General features: G+C 43.4%; 2 protein-coding genes across 2 annotated transcripts in view; one reads left to right on the plus strand and one right to left on the minus strand.

Annotated features, from left to right (window-relative positions):
• The window catches only part of Spt20 (transcription factor Spt20 homolog), a 32,279-nt gene extending 24,912 nt beyond the window's left edge, over positions 1 to 7,367 (plus strand). The window contains exons 20-21 of the mRNA XM_050183311.2: positions 1,612 to 1,702; positions 5,763 to 7,367. Coding sequence (XP_050039268.1) covers positions 1,612 to 1,702; positions 5,763 to 5,911 — 240 coding nt within the window. The 3' untranslated portion in view covers positions 5,912 to 7,367. The remainder of the gene's footprint in view (positions 1 to 1,611; positions 1,703 to 5,762) is intronic.
• Positions 7,341 to 12,667, minus strand: LOC126536394 (exosome complex component RRP43-like). The gene is made up of 9 exons (XM_050183332.3): positions 12,601 to 12,667; positions 12,483 to 12,519; positions 12,341 to 12,404; positions 12,206 to 12,279; positions 12,060 to 12,105; positions 11,486 to 11,591; positions 11,361 to 11,406; positions 10,909 to 11,224; positions 7,341 to 7,545 (listed from the first exon to the last, which is right to left on the minus strand). The coding sequence occupies exons 1-9, from the start codon at positions 12,615 to 12,617 to the stop codon at positions 7,424 to 7,426; spliced, it is 828 nt and encodes a 275-aa protein (XP_050039289.2). The 5' UTR covers positions 12,618 to 12,667; the 3' UTR covers positions 7,341 to 7,423.
• Positions 12,668 to 13,278: the final 611 nt, after the last annotated feature.

The following is a 13,278-nucleotide window of genomic DNA, read 5'->3' on the forward strand; positions in this document are numbered from 1 at the left end:
AATGATACATTCCAGCATAATCGCTGGCACTCGCATGCACTCAGGGATGTACTCCACTGTTTGTGTTGGCAGGCAGTCTGATTAGATAAGACTCTTTTGCTAGAATTGATGACAACATTCGGGAAAGTTTCGATACATGTACAGTCTTCTACAGTCTTGTGGCAAGCGATAACATTGTAACAGCATTTAGCCGGTGAGAAACGGCAACCAGAAAAAGATAAACATTGTGCCCGTGTCAATATCCTGTATTCATTATACAAGCCTGTCCCTTTCAGGTGCCATTTAATTCTGCCCACCAAAAATTTCGTTTCACCACATTTCTTGCATCTTTCGAATCATGTAAGGCATACAGCTGCAGAATGGATTAAGGATTTCAAATTATTCGGTGTGTTTTGTCAAGTTTACGGAACATGGACCCCATGCAGGTACTTTCTACAAAAACGTCAGATCTGAAAACTAGACTATTTCATGTCTGGCAAACTTGGGTAAGCACCTATCCAGACACTCGAACAATGTGCCTGGTGAAAAACAAAGGAAGAGAGCCTGCTACATGGCAGCATACGGCCAGGGAGAGCAAACACCCAGCCGTCTGCCTTCCAACTCGTTTTACTGAAACACTTTACACATATTATTGAAACTTGCAGCTCAGGTCTAATAAGAAGTGTTTCAACATGTGTGTGACATGTTTTAAATATCATTATTTCCATCAATGCTTTTGCTTTTGATGCACCAGGCATGCACAATTGTGTACACAGCACCTCAAGTGGATGAATATTCGTGACATGCAGATATCAGTGGGAAACATTTTAGATTTACTTCGTCGTATCAGTGTCCATTGTGTAGAGGCTCAGCTGTATAGACCTGTAGACTTATAGCCGGCGTGTACCCATTTCACAGTGCCACCTGTGGCAGAGACGTCTTCCTTGGCATGTAAAGCAGAGGGCAGTTTGGAGGTGAAATTGAGGGTGCACAGTGCAATCAGTGCATTTGCCTTGGTTCTTAAATTTAAATCTCTTACAGGTCCCCATTTTAAAACATCGGCTCCCGAGACATCTCATTTGATCACTGTGGATTACTTGTAGTTCTTGAGTGACTTTTGCAACATTAAACAGAGATGATAACTGTTGCCCACACAATAGTTTGCAGATTGAGGCATGCGAATGAGATACCGAGTGTAGTGCCAGTGAAGCAGCATTCATAGTGCGAACAAACAACTGGCACTCCATGAAGTGCACTCCACGATTGTGTCGTGTTTTGTTCGTTTCTCCCTTTTTGCATAAATTTTTAAATAGTGATTTTTACACTCACTGCAAAAGTGATTTGGATATGCTTGAACCAACCTTCTGGCCTAGACTTCTGGCCAAGCCTGTGCGTTCACACAGTTTACTGCAATAGTCAGACTTTACACACCCAACTGCAGCAGCTAGTAAGAGCAAGAATGCAACAAATGCTGCAACAACTGCAATTAAAGCTAATCCACCGAGATCAGAGCAGGTTCTCGAATGGAGCCCCTCAATATATTGGTTGCACTACTTGTACTTGAATTGCTGTGACAAGTTGCATGCCAAAGGAAAACATCCAACGTGACATCTTCCTTGCGTCTTGCTTCAGGTTCCTGGGGGCCAACAGACACTGCCACTGATTGGGACATTGCCTCGGCAGATGCCCCCAGCTGCATCCAATGTTGTAAACAATGCCACAGGTAGGCATCACGTTGTTGTGGCTTCATATTTCAACATTCTGCACTAGCTGTGCCTAAGCCATGCATGTCTCAGTATTCTACTGCTAGCCTATACTTGTGGACTTGCTGATGTCATCACTTCAATTTTGTGCCACTTCTAACTGTGCACCCCTTGTCTTGATAGTCACCATTACATACTGCACACTGTTGTGTGTGAGTCACTTATAGCTCCTGTACGCTTCCATTAATCTGACTTCAGATAAGCAATATGATCTCGACTGAAGGTTTTGACTGGTACCCATACATTTGTATGGACAAAAACTTCCATTATTTTGATCCTGAAATTGGCTTTGGCTGGATTATTGGAACTTGACAGGTAAGCACACGTGCCTGACCTCAGTGGTGATCCTAACAGTGACCCCAGTTGCTACAGAATGTCTTGGCAGCTCTTAGGGAACAGTGAATGCATCGAAGGCACATTATCGCCCATCAGAGATGAACTAGCAACGTTCCTTCTTATTCTGGACCTACATATCACAGACCATACTGGGACTTTGCATGCTCTTTCAGCTCATGGGATTGCTTTACACATCTTACGTTTCTTCCCCCATCACTATTTGAAAACAAGTAGATGCCACTGCTGTAAAGTGGCGACGTTTTCTTCACTTTCATTATGGTAAAAAAAATGATTGCATGCCCTCCTGGTGCAATCCAGTATGGCACAAAGCAGAGCACTGGAAACTGCCTAGATGAGACGGGGCCCTGTTCAGACTTCTCACATCAGCCCAGAGTAACGTAGAAACTAAATAGATGGGTCGTCATCAATGAAGCTGGTGTCCTCTAATAGGCCATTGCATTTGTTTCCTTGTTCGGCAAGCCTAAGGGAGTCTTACATGTTACAAAAAAAATGTTAGCCTTACAGTCATGATTGGGACAATGCCAGATTCCTGAAGGAGTGCCTTGCGTCCAGTAACTCATGTGAATGTACTCTTGTACCGCAGAGGAAAATTGGAACAAGATGGTGGGCGATTGAGTGTGGTACCTGCACACGCTCTCCCTTAAGTGACCTAACAACATAGGGTGGGAAGAGTAACGAAAGCCAAGGGACTGGGATCTCATTTTAGTCACAACCACACGAAGCGAACAGACAATGAAGCCAAGAACAGCATAGGGGAATTACCTGTGGTTTTTAATTGAAATGTAGAAATGATAAAGTAAAGGTAAAGAGAACAAAACGCGATGTGTCACCGGCAGGAGCAGAACCCACATCTCCGCACAACGCATCTGATGCTGTACCTATTGAGCTACGGTGACGGCTGTTCCGACGCATACTTTCTTGGGTAAATGGGCGTTATGTGTACAAGATATGACCCTTGGAATGTTTCTTTGTTTGACTGTGACTGACACCACAGGAGCACTCTTGCCAGATTTGGAACCGTCTCCCATTTTTGTGAAAGTAAAGCTTTAAACTGTCTCTGTAGTAAAACCATAATTGCAATAACGATAGTCCCATCACCACCACTTGGGTACTAAAAAGCATGAAAAAAAATGCAGCAGAAAGACTGCTTATGTGTGGGAATGCAAAAGCGTTATAGTCCCTTTGGGGAAGTGCTTTTTCCATGCAGTCCTTGTCTGCACGAGCTCTCGCCTGCATTCTAATTGTGCCTCAGTTAGGCCAAATCAAAATGCCTCAAGTGTCTCAATGCACTCGCTTGCTCGCGAGGAGTTCATAACTCAAAGAACCGCTTTCAATTGGAAATTAATTATTTTTATTTTATACGCTCATTTTATACATTCATGACGTGGCACCGCCTCCTCTCCATTGGTTGTGCCATCACATGCCCAATGATGCATGCACTAGGCATACGTTTAGCCAACCAGAACAGTGGAGCCACCATGGCGTCGGGAAAATGTGCTCATCTCGCACCCCGGAGGCCAAGGTTCAATTCACACCCAGACCGAAATTTACCATATTTTAAATTCAAGAGCGTTAATTTACATTGTTCACAGGAACCTCCCTGAGAAATGCGATGTCAATCCGAGCATTTTGTGACGTGTTTTTACTCTTTGCGCCGGCGGCCATTTTTGGTACCTTCTTTTGGTCATGCCAACGGGTTTTCACTTAATGGGGCATATAATGCCTTCGCATTAAAAAAAGTATGTGAAAGATCTCGAAGTAGAAGAGACAACATTTCATAGGTGTTCAAAATTGGCTAGTTGAAGTAGGCAGTATACTTGCGCCACTTCACTTTATTTCATCCTGTTGTTTGCACTTTAGCCTAAGAAAGCTCTTAAATATTTAACTCGAGGATAGAGGACATAAACAGCAACTGCACATTTTTACGCTATTCCTGGAAACTTGCGTTAAGAGGAAGCTTTAGCTCGGGCCCAACTCCAACGCGGCCTATTCAAATACATGTAAAACGCAAAAACGTTTTTTTGAAATAACCCCTGGATGAATTTTAATGAAAATTGTTGCAATTGAGAAAGTTAAATTCTAGACTGTTGGAAGCGGAATTTCGATTCAGGGCTTAAATTTTGTTAAAGAGATTTTTAAAAATTCGGAAGTTTGAAAAAAATAGAACCTCGAAGTTTATGAACTCATAGCTCTGCATCAAGAACAGATATCGCGGTTCTGTAAATGGCATCCATTAGATCATTCAAAGCAGACAAATACGGTGTATCATTTTGCATCTTACATGAATTTGTTACATTGTTTACAAGGGTTCTGCAAAAGCTGTATTTCCATATTACTAAATTTTTTAATATTCATATGTAACATATCAATTTTGTCCGCTTTAGATGTACTAATAGATGCAATTCACAGAATTGTATTATCATTTTTCGTTGTTGAGTTAGAGTTGTAAACTTGATAGTTTCATTTTCTGAAAATTTTTGATTTTGCCAATTTTTAATAAAGAATTGACGACCTAACCCGAAAATTCAAAACCAACAGTCACTAGATTTTAAGTTTTTCTTTTAAATGCACCAAACCTCATCAAATTTGGTGCAGTGGTTGCCGAGAAAAACAAATTCTCCTTTTACATGTATTTAGATTGGAGCACCCGAGCTAAAGCTTTCTGTTAGAGCATATTGGAAGCAATTCCTCCTTTTTTGTTTGCTAGCTCCACATCTCGTCTGTTCAGCCCCATCTGGTTTTAGAACTTGCAGTCACTGTTTTGTAGTGTGGAAGATTAGGATCTGTGCACATGGTGCAAAGCGAGAAACATGAGCAACAGCAATGGTTGATAAGCTTTGTCATGCCATCGGTCATATGAAACAAAACATACTGTAAAACTTTATGCCAGTGCCACACATCACTTCTGATTGCGATCAGGGCCGATCCGGATAGGGTGTTGCTACATGGTCATTTTCGATCGCGATCCTTTGGGATCCGGATCTGGGTGATCATGATCGGAGGCTGACATCTGCGCCCTCCAGTGCAGTATTCTGAAAATGCTAAAAACAAGTGAAGGCAGCTCAATAAAAAAAAAGTTTTAAAATATTTTTACCAGCAATAGTAAGCTTTAAAATTGAAATAGTGTCCAAATTTAAGCATATTCTGCAAATCTGAATTTGTAGCCAATACCGCAGTGTTTCGGGCATGTTGATATGACATGAGGCTTATAGCGCACGAAAGGACACCTGTGTGTACCACATCTTTCTGTGTCCTCATCCTTTTGTGCACCAGTAGCCAATACATCATACGGTTCTGAGAGTCGCCGATGAACAGCAGACGATTACTCGATCCGGATCGTTGGACCGTGCAGCAGTGACTGTTGTTGGTTGCGATCAAGAAATCCAATCTGGATTGATCGCGACCAGAAGTGCACGTGTGACAACAGTACTAGTTTTAACGAACTTTTAAGTGGATGGCACAATCAGTCTATAGATGGTCCACGTTCATAAGTTATCTCGGGTGAGGCCACAGGTGTGCATATGCTCAGGTACATCACTGAAAGGGTTAAGCACACTGTGTTATCTTTGTATTCGTCTATGGTGCGCCAAAGCTAACATGTACCACACAATGGCTAAATTCTTTGCATTACTACAGACCATGCAATGGTTTCTTTACATGAAGGACCAACAGCTGTGCACAATCAGCAGCTGCAGATGGCCCTTCAAAAGCAGCTGCAGCTTCAAGCGCACAGTGCAGCTCCTCAGCAGCCTGGCGGAGGCAGTGGGGCTGCTGCGAGGCAACGCAGCCGCAAGAAGTCCGGCAAAACATAGCATTGCTCGTAGCGATACCTCAAGCGCCATTTTTAAAGGCCAACTGCAACAGAATTTTATTTTGGCTATAATTGCACATTATCGAATCAATTTTAGAAAAATCATTGGGGCTGGTAGTTGTCCAATTTTCTTATTAACATCCTTTAAATGGCAGCCGACGTGTGCACTTGGTGGTCTGCAGGTCTGACACAAATCCCAGACCATGGCCTCCAAGATTTTTGGTACACCACGGGTGCCACTGAATCATGAAGATTGTGCCATGGAGAGCCACACTGGTTCTCAGCGTTATGGGTTTTGTGTAGTTTCCAGCAACTCGTATCGGTGGCTTTTTTTTTTCCCCTTCTATCCAGCTGCTCATATTTCAAATGTAAAATATTGTCATCTGAAACTAAGGTTTCTATGTGGCTTAAATTTTGTTGCAGTTGGCCTATAACATTTGTGATGTTTTTTCAAGCAGGCCGTCTCCACCTTGTTGTATTATGTTTTAGGTAAGCATGTCTCCCTTCAGTTCTTTTTCAGGCATGAAAGGTGGCCAGTTTCATGAATTTTTTTTAATGCTGTGGCCGTGTACTTTTATAATTCTGCCGAGTCGCTCTAGGTTGCATGCACAACATAACCGCAGCCAGGCCTTGCTTTGTTTCGCACGTTACAGAAGAAATGCCATAGATCATCAGCACACCATAGATTTCCAGCAACTGCTTCTCCACTTCAGAGTGGTCACCAAGCACATAGTTTCCTGCATGTTGAGGGGGGTGGTCCTCTTTGTTATGCATCTCATTTCATTTTTTTTTTTTTTTACATCCACTTTTAGGAAACTTTTAAAATTTGCAACCAGCCAGATAGTTTCAGTGCATGTCTCCTGTCGAAACTGGTTCACCAAGTGCATTGTTAGTCTGTTCCTGCATTTTGGAGGGTGGTCCTCTATAGTTAACTTTTAGGGAAATTTTAACATCTGCAGGTCGGCGGACAGTTGTGTTGAATATTCTTCATCTTGGCTACCAAAACTGAGACATGGCCAGGGAAAGTGTCGGTGCTGTTACAAAGCACTGTTGCTGCCTTTGTAAACCACTTTCCAGTGTTGTACATAGAATCAGATCATGTCACTCAGCAAGCAAGGAGATTTTTATGAAGTATATAGCATTATTTTTTCCCTCAATGCATTGTTTTTATGTAACAAGGGATTTCGCACACTTTATACTATTTCCCTTGTTGCTACCGCACTGCAAATTGTGTAAAGGTCGTATTTCTTGGGCAAACCCTGCAGGCTGCCCTGTAGAGGTGTGTGTGATGGCGACAAAATATGTACATACAAAATGTGTAAAGAATAGTTTTTAACTCGCATGAAGTTTCAAAGCAATGCCTTTTTTTCCTGAGTGTTGCTGTCGTTGAATGTGTACATTTTTAATGTTCAGTAAAGGTTGACTCTCACTGAAATAAAGCTCTTTTTTTTTTTTGCTTTCCTGTGATCTCACAACTTCTTCTCACATCAAACTAGTATTTGATGGTTTGCTTCTATGCGGTGCACTCAGTTACATTAGACAGAGCTGTAGAAAGCAAATCACGAGTGTCCTTCACTAGCTTCCTTGCGATTTCCACATGCTGGGACATCTGGTCAGTGCCAAGGGCGAAGCCACCTGAAAAGAAAGAATGCAGCCATATAGTCCATATCGCTAGTTGCTGAAGTGAGCTCCGAAGAACCCAAGAGTACCTTTTGATCACCGCATGAGCACTCCGCCCCCTCACAAACCCTCATATCTTCTACCTGGTTTGCATGAAACGATAACTGTACTGGTTGCTCTTGCCACAAAGTAAGCGTCTGCCCAGAGATTCTCTGCCTAGGTTCATAAAACACCAATATGCACTGAAACTAGGTGGGAATAGCCAACTTGTGAGTACTGCTAAACTGCAGTGGCTGTGTTTATTATTTTGTTTTATCTATCATTCACGCCACCAAAAGGTATTACAATGATGGTGAGGAGGTGAGAATTGTAGATGATTTACTGCATTCCACTCTGGATAAATATAACGGACACATTTAGAGGGGTATGTTACATAAACTACGGAAATTCGCTTTCTTCCTACAGCAGCTTTTTTTTGTTGTGTGTGAAAACAGCCACTAGCACTACTACACATTTCTCAAATCCCTCACACTTGGAAGAATAAATGTGCTGGCATAAGGCTCACAATATTTATAGTTACCTACAGCTCACATTTAAAAACCGTATCATCATCCTTGGATAGCAAGATGGAAGCAATGCTTTTTCAATAGAAGCTTGTATTGCCTCACTTGTGTTGGTGTCGGTGTTTCAGTATGAAAAAACTCGAGCCACGCGAAAATAAAGATTGGTTGTTGGGCTGCGGATTGGAACCTCCGACCTCTGGGTTCTAAGACCACCATGCTAACCGATTCAGCCACTGTCAGTTCATCATACGCGCCCTTTAATACGGGATTTTATATGCATGAAGAAGTAGATGCCGCGCAAGATGCAAGCCAATCACAGGCGTCCCCTCCCTCTGGAGGAAGGAAAGGGTATGATCACACGTTCGCTTGCCTTGCGCCCACCGTTTCCTGCCATTTCAGGCCCGGCAGTCAGATGGGGAAGCCGCGTTTGGTTCGTTCTGCCGAAGAGCAAGCTCCCTTGAAGGAACGGCAGCGGGCTGCGCGTTGTGCGTTTAACCAAAGAACAGGCGGTGTTTCATGAACGCCACCGGGAACTCGATCAAGAAAGGGATCGTCATCGACGTGCCGACCTCGCCATGAGGGAGTGCGAAGCCGAGGCGTTCCGACAACGAAGAGCCGCGGATCATGAGCTTCGCTTGCACCCCTCTTCACAGTAGTGGAAGGGTGATCGATTTTTTTTTTCTTTTTTCAGGCCTACTACGCTTGAAAAACAGCTGTGCTGGCATGAACTGTCTAGAAACTCTCAATTTTCTCACACAGAGAAGTAGGTACCTGTGGCTGCACATTAAAAAGACACTGAAGTGGTTCTCCAGTTTTGTGCATATGTTGTGAACCATACCACATAGATCTTTTAGAGTGAGCAGTCTGCTCACAGTGCACCAGGGGCCACTAGAGGCACGCCACCAGTGAATGCCTTCTGAATAGAGAGCAAGCAGGCATCAGCTGCTGCCGGCTGAACCACCAATGTTCCGCCAAGAGTTCGGGGATTGCTTAGTACTATGGTAGTATTTATGTAAAATATGGAAGAGCAGAAGGAAGACTCGATCTTTTGTGAATTGCAAAAATTGCATCAGAGGCTTCAAGGTGTGGTATGAGACTGTTTGCAAGCATCCACTTCAGATGCACAAGGAGTGGCCATGTTTACAGCCATTCGTCATGCATGCCTTCCACAAGGCAAACATGAGCTCAGCCGCCAGCGCTGCATAACCGATTACTAGCAACGACTTAAAAGCTAACACCGCCTTCAGCTACAATACAGAGTACTGCCACTGCAGCTGGCACAAGATATCATGGAATGTTTAACTTCGATAAACACACAAGCCAATGCTACGTCCATCCCAAGCAAAAGTGTCTCACTTACTCGAGCTACTTCACTTTACATTGTAGCAAAGTCAAACATGAAATATTAGGCGGGCACAGCAAGTTTTCTTTCTGTGCCACAAATCAAACAGCAGGTGAGTGATTGTTTAGCTACTTGCAATATTTTTGTACGTGCATATGCAAATGCATTTTAAGCTGCACTGGTAGACAACCTGAAAATCCTTACCAAATTAAGTTATCAGTGCTGCGTCAGCAGGTCGCAAACAGGCATTTTCTGCACACGCGCACATCTATTCCCAAACGAAGTTGTAGCATATACAGTTAATAACAGCAGGCACAAGGCCGTAATAGCCTTTAAAATCTACCACTATAAGGACTAGAATATAAAGGGTAAAAGAAAACATCACGCTACTGCATACTGTTGCCTTCAGCCAGTAAGCTTGCACAAATGCCGAATGTAACCGGAATGGTTAAACGAAAGGTGCACTTACACTGCATCTGTAGTTATGTATTGTTTACCCACTCACCACTCACCGTAGTGGCCGAAATAGCAGCTGCCTTAGCTGTGCTTGAGGCCACCGTGGCCATTGTTAAGTGAGAAAACGCCGATCAGAATCCGTTGATGGCGGGCGCTGTCACATGACCAAAAAGCACCCATGGGTGTGGTAGTGTACAAGGTCTATAGTTCACTAATGCACCATTGTGCCAGGGCCCAGGGGTGTATTGTGTCGATGTCCACCTAGTGGACATGTGACAGCACCCATGGGTGTGGTAGTGTACAAGGTCTATAGTTCACTAATGCACCATTGTGACAGCACCCATGGGTGTGGTAGTGTACAAGGTCTATAGTTCACTAATGCACCATTGTGCCAGGGCCCAGGGGTGTATTGTGTCGATGTCCACCTAGTGGACATGTCCATTTCACCTGCTGCTGAACTGCTGATTGGCAGGGGGCGCCTGTGTCCTTCTGACGTGTACCCCAGCCTAGCAAACTAGAACTTCAGCAGCAGACAAAATGGACATGTCTACTAGGTGGACACTTACAGAATACCCCCTCAGAGCTCTAATTTACTTGCAAAACATGGAAACAAGACAGCGAGTTCAGCACCGGCGTGAAGTGCAGCAAGCCCTGGGTGAATAGCATACAAGTGGTTTGTTCATGTACTTGAAAAGCCAAATCACAAGCATTATGCGGCTCCGGTAGCACTCATTAGTTCACAACTGGCATGTATTATGCCACCGAGGATGATAGAATAAAAATGGACTTTTTCTTTTACTAACTACATTCTTCATGAGGAATATACATGAGTGAGTGTAAAACACTTGAAACATAGTGTGGGGTGCCTGGAATGAATTCTTTTAGCTAATAAATGCAGAGTGTATATAAGTGTTTCTATAAAGACCATGTTGCCACCCTTGCATGACAACAAACTGCTTGGTAAAAATCTGTAGACACTAGGCTTAACATTTTAATGATACACAACAAGCAACTTGCCTGGTTTGTGAACTCCACAGATGTTGTCATCAGCATTCAAGACGACTGTGAAGGTCTCTGCAGCAAGGCATTCTTCTTCATGTGTTGGGTCAACCACAATAGTATCATCTGCAAGGACGGCAAATGTGGCTGCCAGGGGACCATCGCTAATGTCTACTTTCTCTCTTTCCAGTAACACATTGACTTCACCATCGCTTGTGACCACTTTGGGCAGCGTTAATGAACAGAGCGCAGCAGTGGCAGCCAAGATGCACGCTTCTGCCATGTTTCCATCATAGTCCAGACACGTCAGATCAACAGTAAGACACCAAGAAAGCTGAAAAAAGGAACAGAAGTTCAATATGAAAGAAACAAATGTGAAAGCTGCATGCTTGATATGCATTATGAACAATGACAACTACAACCAAGATGGGTCTGTGCAGTCTGCTCATAACAGCCCATCAAACACGTACCTTGCCTTCCTCTATGCACAACTTCTCTAGGTTTATGCTTTCTGAACTGCAACAGAATATTTTTCAAAAGGTTACTGTATGCATACCTTCCAACATGAGAGAAAAAGGCAGACAATGATGATCACCTGGTCAGAACGTCGAGCATCATCTTGCTTAAAGCCTGGGCCTGTTCACTCGGAGGTCCTGTCTTAAACATTGGTGAACAGAGAGGCAGCAGATCCACATTTGGCACTGCACGGCAGTATAGTCAATTTTAATGAGATAGCGAGTCTTACTCCAGCAGGCACAGATGTGCAGGTGCCGGGCAGATGTAACCAGTATTCCCTAAAATCAGGTCACCTCCAATCGAGGTAATTAAATGTTAAATAGAACTTGACTCAGTGCATAAGTTGTGAAAAGAGCTACACACAAGCAATAATGAATGCCTCTAAAATCGTGCCAAGAATACGACGGAAACACTAACCCTGCACAGTCATGTAATACGAGACAAGGTCTGCATCGACAAGACGAAAATAAAGGTCCAATACGACGGCAACAAGAAACAAGGCCTGCTTAAAAGGTTTGATAACATGCTGCCATTCTGTATGCCAGGAAACTGAAAAAGGAGTGGGTAGCTGATACAATGAAGCGGAAGAAACTCATCAAAAATTGCACGCTGGTGAGCGGAAAACGACTGTGTCGCTACCCCGCCGGACTTACCGATAAACCCTTGTTTCGGAGTAGTGACGGCCGGTTCAGCAAGTTCCTTTAAAGAAGGTCAGAGAGCACGCATAACAACATAAATAGTGAAAAAGAGAATACCTTTTAGCAGTTTATGAACCGCCGATCTAACTTCAAACGCTTACCGCTTTCACACCACAGACAACTGTTGTGCAGCCCATCTTAACAAGCGCTGATCCGTCAGCGGTCGATATAGATCCTGAAAAGTACGTAGTCAGTTTGTTATATACACTAGTTTTAGAGATCTCCCGCATGCACACCTATGTTTAAAGCCGTTGGCCTTCTCTCGTTCAGCTCTCTCCCATCAGATCTTTCGTACGGCCCCTGATAGAGTAATATGGATGACAAGTGTAACAGTTATTTTTCCAGCTTGAAGACGAGGGGAGAAAAGAAAACTTGTACCTGGCGTTGAGCCAAATGAAGCCGAGACTGTAGTAGCCTGCATCACGAACATAAGCATTACGGAGAGGACTGTAAACGAAATAATACCAGGAAGAGCATGACTGCCACATGCACTCACCTGAACTCTGCCGCCATTTTTAAACAACACAAACGTCACGAACGTCACCAGCGCTTGTAGCGCCTCCTGGCTTGCCGGCATATCATACACCGCCAGGTTAAAGGCACAGGTTAAAGCACATAACACCTATAGAAGCACAGGTTACAGCTTAGTTACAGCCGGTTACAGTTCATGTTACAGTGTACTCTAGCCATGTGAATCGCGCGACGTCCCTCTGTAAATTCCTCAGCACACAGAGTTTCGTAATATAATTATGGCATGAAATTCTATGCCTCAGTAGCGGAGAGCGCGCATATCGTGTTACCCTATTCCTCAAATTTTCTCCCCTTTTAGGCTTTTTAGACACATTCTGCCAAACTGGTCTGGATTCTGGTACCACCAGGACTTAAAAGGGACACTAAAGGCAAATACTAAGTCAAGCTAAAGTGACAGATTAGTGCTCGAGAATCTCTATAAGGCCTCAATATTATCGCGAACAGAGCCTTACTAATATAGAAATTAAGGTAAATGCAGGACATGATTAGAGACTCTCCCGGGACATTCAAGCACTTGCCCGATGACGAAAGCACTCCTCAGTTAAATTCTGTCACTACTACTCAATTACCCGTTGCAAAAAACATCCTTGTATTGTATTATAATATGAAATAAAATGCTACGTGTCCATTTCTATTTCATTTT

The sequence above is a fragment of the Dermacentor andersoni genome, chromosome 4 (genome assembly GCF_023375885.2).
Source record: "Dermacentor andersoni chromosome 4, qqDerAnde1_hic_scaffold, whole genome shotgun sequence".
NCBI classification, from domain to species: domain Eukaryota; kingdom Metazoa; phylum Arthropoda; class Arachnida; order Ixodida; family Ixodidae; genus Dermacentor; species Dermacentor andersoni.

Bases quoted from the DNA above. Each gene is read 5' to 3' on its own strand.
- LOC126536394 (XM_050183332.3), bottom strand. The intron at 11,407-11,485 runs GTGATCATCATT...ATTCTGTTGCAG, and splicing joins ATGCTCGACGTTCTGACCAG to TTCAGAAAGCATAAACCTAG. The intron at 7,546-10,908 runs GCAAGTTGCTTG...CTTTCTTTTCAG, and splicing joins CTGTGGAGTTCACAAACCAG to GTGGCTTCGCCCTTGGCACT.